At 43.8% G+C, this 13,792-nt stretch overlaps 1 protein-coding gene across 2 annotated transcripts; it reads left to right on the top strand.

Moving 5' to 3' along the window:
• The first annotated feature begins 2,447 nt into the window (after positions 1–2,447).
• tefa (TEF transcription factor, PAR bZIP family member a) lies at positions 2,448–12,484 on the top strand. 2 transcript variants are annotated; one of them, XM_018761983.2, is made up of 5 exons: positions 2,448–2,772; positions 9,354–9,740; positions 9,908–10,128; positions 10,859–11,070; positions 11,926–12,484. In XM_018761983.2, the coding sequence occupies exons 1-5, from the start codon at positions 2,661–2,663 to the stop codon at positions 11,957–11,959; spliced, it is 966 nt and encodes a 321-aa protein (XP_018617499.1). In that variant the 5' UTR covers positions 2,448–2,660; the 3' UTR covers positions 11,960–12,484. The 2 variants fall into 2 exon arrangements, with proteins under 2 accessions (XP_018617499.1, XP_018617498.1); XM_018761982.2 differs by lacking the exon at positions 2,448–2,772 and adding an exon at positions 6,238–8,576 and having other exon boundaries at positions 11,926–12,483.
• The last annotated feature ends 1,308 nt before the right edge of the window (positions 12,485–13,792 follow it).

Here is a 13,792-nt window from a genome sequence, read left to right as displayed (position 1 = left end):
TCTCGTTATCAGGCCTTCTCTTAGGAATCACGTAGTAGCACCTTGCTGAGAAGAGTACTCAATGAAAATAAATTGAACTAATGTCACTTTTCCTTGCACACATTGCATATAGATCATTTTGGTGGTATGGCGATGCGGCAGGTTGTACCGGTGCCTCACAGTTCTTGGGCTGTAGGTTCACACTGGGTTTGGAATCCAGGAAACAGGAATAATAATAATAATAATAAAGGTATAAGTAATAGGAAATTAGAACTGGCTAGTTGTGTGCACAAGCAAGTAATGTTTGAAAGCAAAAATAATATTACTCCCACTGTATTCCATTGTTGTTTAAGGTAAAAAGTAAACTGCAGTCAGTGATGGAAGAAGGTGTTTGTGGGTTGCTGGACCAGTTTACCGAGTTAATAAGCTGTCAGTTCTCATTTCAGACCAGGATGCTATCAACTGAAATTCTGGCACTGGTCTAATAACCTGGAGTAAGGTATTTGAGATGTGTTCCTCCAGTAAAAATATCCATATACCTAAAAGTTGGGTGTGAACATCGTAGTTACCGTGGTGTTTCTCTCACATCACCAAGACTGGGAGTGTGACCCTGTGCCATGAACTGTGTTGCAGTGTTTACTGAACATGCCTTGTCACATTTTTTAAATCTCAATGTAATTTACATCTAACTGTCCATGTAGAGTATGCAGCATAGGGCAGCAGGCTGCGTAGCCAGTAAAGTCATAACCTTGTAATTAAATGCCTCGGGTTCAAATCCTGATCATCTGGTATTCAGAAGGACACTCCTTCTTTTGCTATTTCAGCCTTCAAGTGAAGAGTGTTTCCTTCACACCTCGTTTAAACCTCTCTGTTGCACTCTCTTCATAAAATGCTGTTTCTCCAGACCGACATCCAGACTTGTACAAATGAGGTGGAATCTCTTCTGGCAGGGCAAATAGGAGAGGTGTGGTGCAAATGTAGTGTGTTATACACCCATGCTTGCACTGACTATCTTGACTCATACAGATGCGTGCCTTCGCATTCCAGCACAGATCGAGCATTTCAGACTTGCTTGTTCACACTACAATAGAAAACTTAGGTTCATTCAGGAATGCTTTTTAAATATTTCTTGTGTATGTATTTCTTGTTACATATTAGCATCCTGAAGTGCCTGGTATGTAACTCATTGTGTGCAAGCACAAAATGTCAAAAATCATTAACTAACATGTTTAAGCAGCACACCTTAGCCAATTTCTTTACCTAATTAAAGGTTCTTCATCTGTATTAAGTAAAATGAGACCTGAAAGCATTGGGGGGGTGCAGCGGGCTTGGTTGGGTCCTGCTCTCTAGCAGGTCTGGGGTTCGAGTCCCACTTAGGGTGCTTTGTGATGGACTGGCATCCTGTCCTGGGTGTGCCCCCCAGCCCCACACCCTCCGTGCTGTTGGGTTAGGCTCCAGCTCACCGGGACAAGTGGCTTCAGCCAGTGTGTGTGAGAGAGATCTGAACGCGTTCGCTTCTGGCCTGTGTTTGCAGATGTCTGCTGCAATAAATTCCTCTGAAGAACAGCTAGCGAGTGACTCGCCAGAACAGTACTCAGATCCGGCAGTGTTGAAACTCTGGAGGTTTCCAGCACTTTTAAGGAAATTAAAAGTGTTGACAGGCATGAAAATGAGTGTCATCATTGAGTGAAAAACTGTGATTCCCTTTTGTTGCTCCTTGTTTGGTTTGTTTACTTTGGTTGTTATTTATTTATCCAACAGCATTGCCTCAAGTAGCTTCACCTGCCACTGCATTTTTTTCGTATGTTGCAGATAATTGAGGTGATTACATGTAGCACAGATTTATAACCCAAATGCTACAGGTTCGAGTCCATGGACACCTCCTGATGCACTGTGTGGTTAAGGTTGCTATTGGATTTGTACTTAAAATCTATTTTAAACACAAGAAGAGAAAGCAGTCTAATAAAACAACACTTTGATCTTAGCCAAGGCCGAGAAGCGATAAGTTTAAAACCACAAATACGATTAACGCCGATGCTCACAATATATTATTATGTGGCGAATGTGATGATGTGAAATATTTTATTATCCATCTAGGAGGGGAATGATAGTAAATTGCGTTAAACACCTACTTGGTTTGCGTGTGCTTCTTTATTCTACGATAACTTTATATTAAAAAAAAAAAAACTTTAAGAACCCTAAAACACTCCTCAAATAACACACGCACCACTCGTTCCGACCCCGCCGTAATTTCACAATACGCAACATTTATTCGCGTTGGGTAACTGATCACATGACACCGTATCGCTTTCCAGTTGGCTCCTGCTCACCTACTTCACGGCTAGTTTAACCAATAGAAAGTGTGGCTATTTGGATATTAATAAGAAGGCGCATCGAAGGCCTGTGATTGGTCAGTCCCTAGACAATGGGCGTGGCTAGTTGAGTAACTGATTTAGAGCAAACCTTGTGATCGTAAGCATTAGTGACAGAGTGAATTACCACATTTTATGAGGGAAAAGTCACGCGGAAACTGTGTGAGAAAGGGTTGTGACTGTGGGGGCCCATAAGAAACAGTAGTTTTTTTTTTTTTTTTTTTTTTTTTTCCTTTTTGCCACTGCACGACTTGTCGCGAGTTTGACTTTGTGTCACTGGTTGTCGAAGTTTTCCCAAAGTTTTTGGAGATGTCGTCGATAGCGAGCGAGGTTCCCTGCTTCGGAGTGACGAGCGACATCCCGGAGCTGCTGAAAGCGCTGCTCGAGTACCCGTTTCCGGCGGCGCCCGGAGAGGACGACGGTGGGTAAGGAGGTCCGGGCGGAGCTCTGCTCTGCACACTTTCCACTCACCCCCGCTGGAAGCAGACAAAATAATTTGCATTTATTCACTAGAGCGCTAGCAATTTATTTATTTTTTAACCCACTTTATACCGCTGGATAATTTGTAAAGGCAGCTCCTTTAACCACTGCGCCACCTGCTGCCCAGTGAGGTGCTGAACTTCACAATTTACTCCCATTATTATTAACAGCACCCATGCCTGCTTGCTTCTAGTATGTTCATACCTGTATCTCTATGCATATCTAACATTTTGCTGCTTTATTGAGCACATTTGCCAAATGATTTGGTCAAATTGAAACATTTTGATTGCTGAGACTTATAGAGAATTAAAGGTAGAGAAATGTTTTCGGATAAAAATACTGCGTTTAAACAGTCCTGCCGTATCGCTTCTAATAATATGCGTAGTGTCATTTTGTTACTGTTACTTTGCAATATCTAGATTCCGGTTGGGGTAAATTTTTAATCTTACAAGAACTTTTCCTTGTTTCTGTGTATTCGGTGCACTGCTGCAAAGTCAGATTTTTTTTTTTTTTGGCCTTAAGATGATGAGGAAAGGGAATGCTTCTTGTAAACATGTGTGGTAAAATGAATATCACTATTCTGAGGCATTGTTCTTGCTGTTTTCTACGGTTTAATTTCTTGTACTGAGAAAAAAGGGGGGGAAAAAAAAACAGAACATATTCTCGCCGGTTAGAGCTCAGTCTTTCATATGGTAGCATGTATGGACTTGTGTTCTTCATTTAGCTGATGCTTACCTGTTATTTAACGTGTTCCACGTGATGCTCGGCCTCTCATTGGGTCCCCTCGACATCTGAGCAGCAGCTGGTGACGCTTCCATTCCGATACTTGTGCTGTTGAGACCCCAATCCCAGCTGTGGTTGAAGTACCCATGAGTAAGGGAGTAATTCCACTGAATTGCTCCAGTGAAAACATCCAGCTGTTCGGTGCTTAGATTAGACAGGTAAGCGACGTGGTACCTTTTTCCCCCATTAATCTTACTCGCTACACTTGCACCATAGTGTGTCTGCAGAGGTGTGCTGTTCATCCTGTGGTATTTCAAACCCAACACCCACCCTCCACATGGAAAAAACAGTTGACCAGACTGAAAGGCACCAAAGTGATCCACTATGCTGTACAAACATGAGCTTTACAGAATTAGCTCCTCTCTTACCTATGGTAAGGTCCTGCACAATGGTCATGGCATACGCCCCCCACTCAAAAAAAAAAATTACCTACTTGAACAATGAACATCGGTGCAGCAAGTGGAAGGTAACAGACTAGGTTTACTTGAGGGTTACATGTCTGCAGGCATGTCTCTTTCTCTTAATGTAATGCATAAATTGTATTTTTGCTGAGATGTACATCGCTTTGGACAAAAGCGTCTGCTAAATGAATAAATTTAAAAAAAAAAAAAAAAAAAAAATCTCAAATCTGAAAAGTAGAATTGTATATACCCTTCCTGGTATTCTGTTTTTTAAAAAAAAGAAAAAAAAAAAAAAATCCTAACCTGTGGAGGACCATCTATGATCTTATCACTATTCACGCAGCCCGTGTTGGGCAAGTGACTTGTAAGTAGTTCACATTATATTGACATTATACTTACGGTAATCTCATTTGTTTTATTGTTTTTTTTTTTAAATTTGTTACATTTGAGATATGAAAGTTACATTTATCCATTTAGCAGATGTTTTTCTCCATAGCAAAATACAATTATTTACCCTTTTACACAGCTGGGTAATTTTATTGGAGCAATATAGGGTAAATACCTTGTTCATGGGTACTAGAGCCGGAGGTGGGATTCAAACCTGTGACCTTTGGGTCTGAAGGTAGCATCTCTAAGGTCCACTACGCTACCTGCTGTTGTATAGTTACAATATAAGACAACAGAAAAAGCATAAGGAAATGTACTTGACCTTATAGGATAAAGGAATCGATTTAAAAACATCCTGTAGAGAGAAAGTTAATATTGTATCTGAATGGTAAAGTTCTCATAAAGTCAAATAGTGAGTTGAATGGCACTGACTGTTGGACCTTTAACTGGTGAGAGGTGCGCTCTGACGCTGACCGCCAGGTGATGCTGTTCCTGCGTGTACACAGTAGTGCGTTAGGGCGAGAGCATGTAAAGGTACTTTGTTACAGTGGCTTTTAACTTCTCTCTCTAAGCATAGTGGCTCATTTCACTGTTGAAAACATGTTACTTAAAGGATCCAGAAAGAACAGATTGCAATAAAAAGTCCATCAGTATAAACTAATTATAACCGTACAATTTTCAAAAAGGGCACACCATGCTAAATGACAGAATACGTAGGTGTAAGGGTGCATTTCCCCCAGAATTATAACTAATATTACTAATATCTAATTGACATATTTCTTCAGCGTGATTTACAATGTTATGTCTGAGCTACTTACAAAAGTGTACTCATTTATGTATTTACTAGGGCAATGTCAACACCTCTAGATGTTATGGGGCAAAAAAAAAAGTCCAAGGAAAGCTAAGTATGTCTCCACTGAGTACTTCTGCTAAAACATTCTGGTCCCCTCCAATAACTGGAGGGTTTTTGTGCCACGGAGTGATTGATTCAGTTGCTTCGAAGATAAACGCGCCTTACTTTGCACGCACAGACATCGACGAGCATCATGTTTGCAGGAGCTTTGCATGTTCTTAATAAATGTTATGGTCTGAAGAACAGAGTAGCTCACACTGTGCATGCTGACCTAATGCAATGGTCTCATGTCAGTTTACAGAAATGGAAAATGCACACCGAACATATCACTTTATCAATTTCCAATACCATCTATCAAACCAAGCTGGAGATTTTATGATGGAAGGTGAAACATCCCTTTCATATGGCTGAAATGAAGCCAGTTTTAGCAACCAGACTGGCTGTTGATGGAGAGTCGCCACTTGCAAAATATTTACGCCATATTACCGAGTTGAGGGTATGAGTCAGCTGTGGCGTGTTCCTCGGCTGTGCAGAGACTGTTTGGCCCCCTCGGCGGTGCCGCTGATTGGCAGTGCAAACAGAGAGCGGAAGAGGCCCTTTGTATTGCAAGGGCCATAGCATCTTTGTGCGTTTGTACACACAACGAATGGGATCCATCGAACCCTGGGCTTAAAACAGGATGCGAAGCCAGAGAACTTCTAAACACCAGCTTTAAGCCAAAGATTCATCTTCCATTCTTTAAAAAAAAAAAAAAAGAAATAAATAAAAAGAATTAAATTAGATTTTGAATTCCATGAGACCCATAATAAATGTCCAGATAAAAAGTAAAAAATGTGACTGATAAAGTGCATAGACAAAAAAAAAAAAAATTAAAAATAGAAAATAAAGTTAAATAAGTAAACAAAATGACCAGTTTAATGGAACCTAAAATGTACAAGTTTGTCTTCTGAGCTGTTGTTTTTCTTGCTGCAGGGAAATATGAACTTTTACAATATTTTTCAGTGCTCAAAAATAAATATACTGATCATGCATAACCCAAATCTGCATAGTTATTTGTGGGGAAATAACTTTTAGTTTGAAATAAACAACTAAGCAATGGAAGAGAAGAAGCAAGTAAAATGCAAAATAAATGGTCAACGGTCTACAGGAGAGCTCTGCTCCTCGTGTACCAGAGTGAGGAAAGTGAAAACCATGTGTACAGGCATCACTATAGAATCCCTTTGAATCCCGTGGACCGCCCGTGAGGGTCGGTGCCTCGGAACACAAGGCCGACCTGCTTTGTTGCCTTCTGTGGCCCGACTGCCTTTTTCATTGTACTCGGGAAAAGATACGAGGGAGGATTTTAAAAAAAATTTGATTTACTTTTTTTCCCTAGGATGATTTCTTTAGTGTAAATAGAATTTATGTACATCTTTCAAAAAATGCATTATTGTCACATATCACATCTGACATTTCTTCTCGCCATATTCATCTAATTGGAAGCAGCCGGTTAGACTGGGAATGCAGGGCTGTTTGTGTTTTGCCGCATTGTTTTTGGCGTCTCTCACTTCCAGGACAGAAAGAGAAGTGCTGGAATGCGGTCTGGTACACAGTGTTCTCTTGCACTTCCTGCAGAAAACCACAGCAGCATCCCACCGCGCCCCACTGCCCCAGCGCCCTGCTCTGTTACTCTCGCTCTACTCGCTTGAACTCGCTGCTTCGGACATACAGTTTCTGTAGAGCACATGCTTCTCTCTGCACCCATGCATCGTAACTGTGTCATAACTCAAGCACTTCGGTGATGAACGAGCCGGGTACTTGACGCTGTAAAGGTTACGGCTGCTGCCCTTAGACCTAAAGGTTGCAGGTTTGAATCCCTGCTGTACTACCCTTGAGTCAAGCATGCAAGGTCTTTACAGTAATGTTTCCCAGCTGTATGGGTAAATAATTGTAAGTTGCTTTGGAGAAAAGTATCAGTTGAATGAATAAATGTAAATGCATGATGATTAGTATGTGATCCTTCCCCTATCACGGAGTGTTTATATGTCAGATGTCAGACTTTGCACGCATGTGCTAGTGCACGGTGAAGTCTGTCGTGCTGGAACAGAAAGCAGGAAGTATATTCATCTGTACTTCACAGTTTAATAAACTGTTTCCACATAAATTGCCCCGATATTGAAAATAAATGCTGCTGGTCGAGATGCGTGAGAGATGAATAACAACGCTCGGCGGCACCTGTCCCGAGCCACACGTGACGCGCCTCGTCTCATGCGCTGTAGCTCCACCCCACACGTGTGCAGTCTGTACAAGCCCCGCCTCCTCTGCCTCGTCATTGGCTGCGGGGTGTGCTTGAAGCGTGTGCACGAGCACGTGAACCAGTTTACCACTTTCTTCTAAGTCAGGCGCACTCCGAATTTCTCACATTGCGTCTTGTCGCAGGTGTGAACAGCTACAAATATTTCAGGAAACCGGTCTATCAACAGTAATTAATATGTGGCTCGGTGTTAGGTAAAATTCCTTAGGTATTGTACTGACGACATCGAGATGTCTTTCTCCACAGAATTGGGAAATGCATGATGGGATAATGTTTCAGACAAGCTTGAATTTTTTCATCCACCGTAAACCCTAACAAGAGAGTGATTCAATAAAAAGTGTCGTTTCTTATCCACGAGCTTAAAGTACTGGACTTCGAAGTTCATTATTACTTAACATTACAATTATTTACCTTTTTATTTTGCACGCGCGCCAGCTTGTGACAGAAGTGGGCGATACCCATTACCTTCATTGGTTCGCTATACTTATAATATATTCAGTTTGCATGCATAATGAAGGCGTCCTCCAATCGCCTACGGGGGTGTGGAAACAACATCCTCTGTAGGTGGGGTTTATGTTTAATATTCATAATAAATTAGGCACGCTTGTCCAATCACTGAAAAGGAGACGTGTTATCTCATGAATAATAAAATACTGGCGACAATCCGGGATATCGGGTCAAGCGTTGGAGTGGCTGTGCGGTGTCGCTGTCTCAGTTTCGGGAGGTTAATTCGAGCCCAGCAGGCTTTTCAAGGACGCGCTGAAATCAACACTCGGAGAGGCTGTTCACGCATTCCCCACGCGTGTCCTGCCCGCCGGTGGAGCTCGCGCAACCAGGGGAGGGAGTCGTTTCGCAGGTTTACCACGAACCCGTCGCGCCAGCCGATCGGTCCGCGTCCGCGATGTCCGGGGACTCGGCCGTCACCGTGGCGCTCGAGTCCGGCTCCGGGCCGCCGAGCTCCTTTCCTGTCGTGCTCAAGAAGATCATGGAGATCCCGCCGCCCAACATCCTAGAGGAGGGCGACGACGGTAAGTAAGAGCCTGGTGCGCGGCGCCGACATCATGTCATGGCCGTGACAGGCAGGGCCGGGTGCGCTCGGCGGGGCGACGGAGGGAGAGAGAGAGCCGAGCAGCCGACATCTTGGCAACGCAAACAAGTGGAACAGGGAGCGACGCTCGGGCCTTTTAACCGGACACATTCGCGTTTCAGAAAACGCGTGGCAAACGTGTGTTTTCGCGAACCAGCAGCCTGGCTGGTCAAGAAACAGTGTAACCGGCCGCTCTTCCGCACACGATAAATACGATACGCGCTCCCGCTTTGCTTGTGAGCGTGTCGCGTCGCGTCGCGTCGCCGTGAGTCGCGTTGTCCTCGCAGATACGTGGCGAGGCGCGCGGGGACGCGGGAATGTCTCACGCTGGGAGGCCATCTAGAAAGTACGCAAAGTGAAAACTGCACAAACAACAGCCCGTGTTTTACGTTTCACTTCAGGCGCTCTTAATTAGTTAATATCTCACGGTTGTTGGTGTTGTTGTTGTTTGAAGAACTGGTGTTTTTTGTGGAAAATCCAGTTTATTTCACTGTGCTGCCATAATCATGCATCGCTTAGTTTGCTTTTTGTTCTCCTACCCATACAGGCCTTACTAAAAGTGTCCTCCAGCAAAGTTATGACCCCAAAGTAGCTCAGCGCACAAGTGTCTCATTGTAATGCAGTTTGGAAAAGAGTGTAGGTGAAATGCGGAAATAAATACGTTTGCAGTATGAGCATCGCATTGTTTTCTCTCTACCTGATACCCCTCACCCTGTAGAAAAAGAGAAGGAGCTGTTATGCTCGGCAGACGGCGGAGACTGCGGCGGAGGGGGCAGCGGCGGAATGGGTCCCTCGGCCGCCCTCACCCCGGCCATATGGGACAAGACCATCCCGTACGACGGGGAGACCTTCCACCTGGAGTACATGGATCTGGATGAGTTCCTGTTGGAGAACGGTATCCCCGCACCCCTGGAGGAGGAACTGTCTAAGGATGCGAGCAAGGAACTGTCCCCAGAGTTGGCAGAGGTGCCCGCCGCCACCGAAGCGGTCCCTCCTTCCACGGTCGCGCTGCTGCCTGTTGTGGAGCTGGATCAGAGCGAGGAGGATCTGGTGACCGTCGACGTTTCGGAGACCGACGGCACGTCTGCAACCAAGAAGAGTGCAGGTGAGGGACGAACACCTGGACCGGGGTGCAAGTGCCCATCCTGTCCTCGTATCGCTAAACCGGACAGGCGCATGTCCATAATAAACAAGCGGGACACTCGGCTCTGTGGCCAGGAGAGAATCATGGCATTATGAATCGGTAGCTCAGCATCGCTGTTACCTTTTCAGAGGCGGACGCAAATCCGGAGCGAGCAACACCCAGTCCGGTCGACCCCGAGGACATCGAGGTGGAAGTGAACTTCAATCCGGACCCCACCGACCTGGTCCTGTCCAGCGTGCCTGGCGGAGAACTGTTCAACCCACGCAAACACCGTTTCACTGAGGAGGAGCTCAAACCGCAACCCATGATCAAGAAGGCCAAGAAAGTGTTTGTGCCTGAAGAGCAGAAGGTAAATTGTGGTAAAGCGGGTTGTAGCTGTGGGCGAGCGAATCTCGGCACTCGCGTGAAGTGTGTCGGTGCTGTGAGAACGCGGACTTGCGAGTACGCGTCATTTGTGTCACGAAGTCCGTGCGTCGCTTATCAGCTATCAACACTAGCATGAGAGGCACTTTGAGATCGGTTTTCGGTGCAAAACGCGAGCCGTGGTGATGACGAGCGTCAGTCACGCAAGGTGAGAGCGGCCTCCCCTCCCTCCAGGTTGAGCGTGGTTTCCGCTGCACGTCTCAGTTGCTTCGCAGCCACGTACGTGCTCGCAAGTGTAAAACCTTAATTTATCGTAATCGAAATTTTATTGAAAATGCTTAAGAGGTTGAAGAGGCCAAGCAAAGCCTTACCTATCGGTTTACTTGCTGAAATGGTAAAAAAAAAAAAAAAAAAAAAGTACGAGAAAGGTGAGCGAAGCAAAGACAGCTTTCGTTTGTCGAGTTTGTTGGTTAGTATCGTGATATTCTGGACTTGGGTTCGGTTAAATTTTCTCCATGTTTAAAAGAAGAGTTTTGCAGGTTTGGTGGATCTGAAATACATTATTATTCTCTTAAATAAAAGGTAAAGAGGAGAATTGCGCCTTACTAGCAGGATTCCTAGGAGCAAGTTGCACTCGTGCGAGAGAAGTCTGCATCGCTCTTCGGCTAATTGGTACCAAACTGTCTTCCTTCATCCCCCCCGTTGCGCCACTTCAGGATGAGAAGTATTGGCAGAGGAGGAAGAAGAATAACATGGCAGCCAAGCGGTCACGTGATGCCCGGCGGTTGAAGGAGAACCAGATCACGGTGCGGGCGGCCTTCCTGGAACGGGAGAACGCCGCTCTTCGGCAGGAGGTGGCCGAACTGCGGAAGGACTTCGGCCGCTGCAAGAACGTTTTGGCCCGCTACGAGGCCAAATACGGACCGCTGTAAGGGATAACGAACGCGATCTGATGGCCACACACCCAGCACAGACCGATGAGAAGCTGACACTTAGGCTAAGGCAGGCACTGGCACCCTGGATCACTGGTCTCACACACAGACACACACAATGAACGCAAGCCGTTGCCTCGGTCAGCAAGTACAACGGCTGATGTCAGAAGTGGGTGCATTGGGGTCACACCAGAGCTTCGAGTGGTAGCAGAGAGTGAGTGCATGGACATAAAGTGTTTTTTTTTTTTTTTTTTCCATAATAAAAAATAAACATTAATACAGAATATGTAATATATACTGATGCAATTCAGGAAGAATGCTTTTTTAAGTAATATTAAAAAATAGCACGGGCTGCTAAAAAAATGAAAAATCTTCCGTGTCAGAGTGCCAGTTCAGGTCACATCAGTTCCCCAGAGATGAAGTTGGCAAAACAAAATACGCACACATCATCTGAAGCTGCTTGTCCCATACGGGGTCGCGGGGAGCCGGAGCCTAACCCGGCAACACAGGGCGTAAGGCTGGAGGGGGAGGGGGGACACCCAGGACAGGACGCCAGTCCACCGCAAGGCACCCCAAGCGGGACTCGAACCCCAGACCCACCGGAGAGCAGGACCTGGTCCAACCCACTGCGCCACCACACTCACCACAAAAACACCAATGTCAATATTTATTACTTTTGAATACTTGTTTATGGAACAGAATGTTGCCTTTTTTTTTTTTTGTTCCCTTGTTCTATAAAAATGATTTAATACCTTCAGTGATGTGACAAATTAGTGTTGCACCTTAACCCTTTCACTGCCCCGCACCCCTCATTCTAATGATTGACACTCTTGTTTCTCTCCTGTTTAAAGCGCTCCAGTGGAGGCAGAGGTGGAGGACCTGTGAGAGTGTTTATTTATTGATTTATTGATTCATTTATGACAGGGGCGAAGTCAATGAATGAATGAATGAATAAATAAATAAAGACGTGGATTTTAAAAGCCTTGAATGGAAGGTGGAATCAGGGAAAAGAAGAGGATGGAGAAGTGACAGCGTGTGTGAGGAACTGTACGTGTGGATTTTTGTTTTGCTCTCATCTTTGTTGATACTTGTATTTTTCAAATGTTTGCCTTTGGCATTTGTGAGTGCTTATTGAATGAATGTTCATTTTGTTTTTTGTATATAAAATAAGTTTCTTGCCAGACAGCAAATGGGGAAGCGATGCCTTCTGTTCTCATCTACTGTTAATCCCATGAGAGTACTGGTATAGGATGGGGTGTAATTTTTTTTTTAAAAAAAAGTGCATTTTTCACTGTGGGTAGAAGTTGAAAACAGTGTGGCCACAAAGGCAGTTATTTTTATCTTTGCAATAATTTTCCTTCCAAACCTACACTTTTGGTATTTTTGTACAGTTTTTTTTTTTTTTTTTTTTTTTTTTTTTTTTTTTTTTTTAAATGGGGAGCAGGTGGAACTCTGGTCTAAAAATGTTTATTGTTACATATTGTGTAGCAAATTAGTAATTACAGACGGTTCCTGATAACTGATGTTAATACATGGAAGGGAATTGGGCAAATATTTAAAAGTACTACAGAAATTTAGTGCTTTAATATTTCTGTACAACTACATGCAGCCATCTGTTCCAAAACTGTAAATATGTAATTGTTTTTCTTTTTTTTTTTTTTTTTTTTTTAAAAAAAAAAAAAACTTTTTGACTATGATTGTCCACTTAACACTTCCGGTGTGTGGATAATTGCATTTTATGGGAATTGAATCTTAGGTTTGTTTTTTTTTTTTTTCACCCTCCTCTCTTTGCATCACAACTAGTGTAGTTGAGTATTGATCTGAAGCATGTGTCTCAACAAGGTTGCAAAAATGTTTTTAGACTGTTTGGGGGGGGGGAAGAGAGAGATGAACCAGATTATATAAAATAGTAAACTATGCTTTGGAATACGGAGTGCTGCTTTGGCACATGTCGGCACTTAACCAGACTTTTGATCCAGCTGAACTTTAGTATACCTCATTGCACCTCGTTTACCCTTACATTTTATAAGGCGTCTCCAGATCTCAAGCTGTACATATACGCCGGCTCCTCACCCTGTGAACGTTTGAGTAATTTTATTTTTGAAGATACAAATGTTTTCCTGAGTATTTGTAATTGCGCTTTCTTTTCTTAGTTTCCAAAAGCGTTTTCTTCAAATTTCCCCGCACAGCTGGAGAGACCCGTACCTATGTGACCAGCTGGTAGATGTCGGTAAAGAGCATGTGTGTGACTGCGTGGATCCCACTCCCTTCTGGTGTGTACAGCTCCTGTCTTGTGGTCTTGAGTGTCTGTGATCAGTAATGAGATGAATGGTGCACATTGGAATTATTTATTTTTATTTCAGTCATCAGAAATGAGGTTCAATTGTATTGTAACCCCAAGTTAGTCTTGGGAAGTATTATATTAAGTATGTATAATCTTAAGGATTTTGTAGAACCGAGCACATAAGCTGAGAGATGGATATTTTTAAGCTTTTATTGATTTTATGTTTCTTTGGATTTGATGCAGACTAATCGAGTTATGGACAGACTTGTTGTCCCAGTTGTTCGTAAGGTGAGGGGCCAGTGTGCTGTAAAACGGATACATTTGTGGTAACCACAGTATTTGTCTGCTCGAGTTCAGATTAGGACCCATAGATGTCAGTTGAGTTGGATCAAAAGGCGAGAAGCGAGATGCTCAGATTGATTGCTGCCGTGTTG

The sequence above is a fragment of the Scleropages formosus genome, chromosome 20, assembly GCF_900964775.1.
Source record: "Scleropages formosus chromosome 20, fSclFor1.1, whole genome shotgun sequence".
NCBI lineage: Eukaryota > Metazoa > Chordata > Actinopteri > Osteoglossiformes > Osteoglossidae > Scleropages > Scleropages formosus.
Note: the sequence above shows the minus strand (reverse complement) of the source record. Positions and strands in the feature narration are given on the sequence as shown.

Excerpts from the sequence above, each read along its gene's own strand:
- tefa (XM_018761982.2), top strand. The coding sequence starts at position 8,450 with ATGTCCGGGGACTCGGCCGTCACCGTGGCGCTCGAGTCCGGCTCCGGG. Across the intron at positions 8,577-9,353 it reads CCTAGAGGAGGGCGACGACG|AAAAAGAGAAGGAGCTGTTA; the intron begins GTAAGTAAGAGC and ends CTCACCCTGTAG. Across the intron at positions 11,071-11,925 it reads GAGGCCAAATACGGACCGCT|CGCTCCAGTGGAGGCAGAGG; the intron begins GTAAGGGATAAC and ends TCCTGTTTAAAG.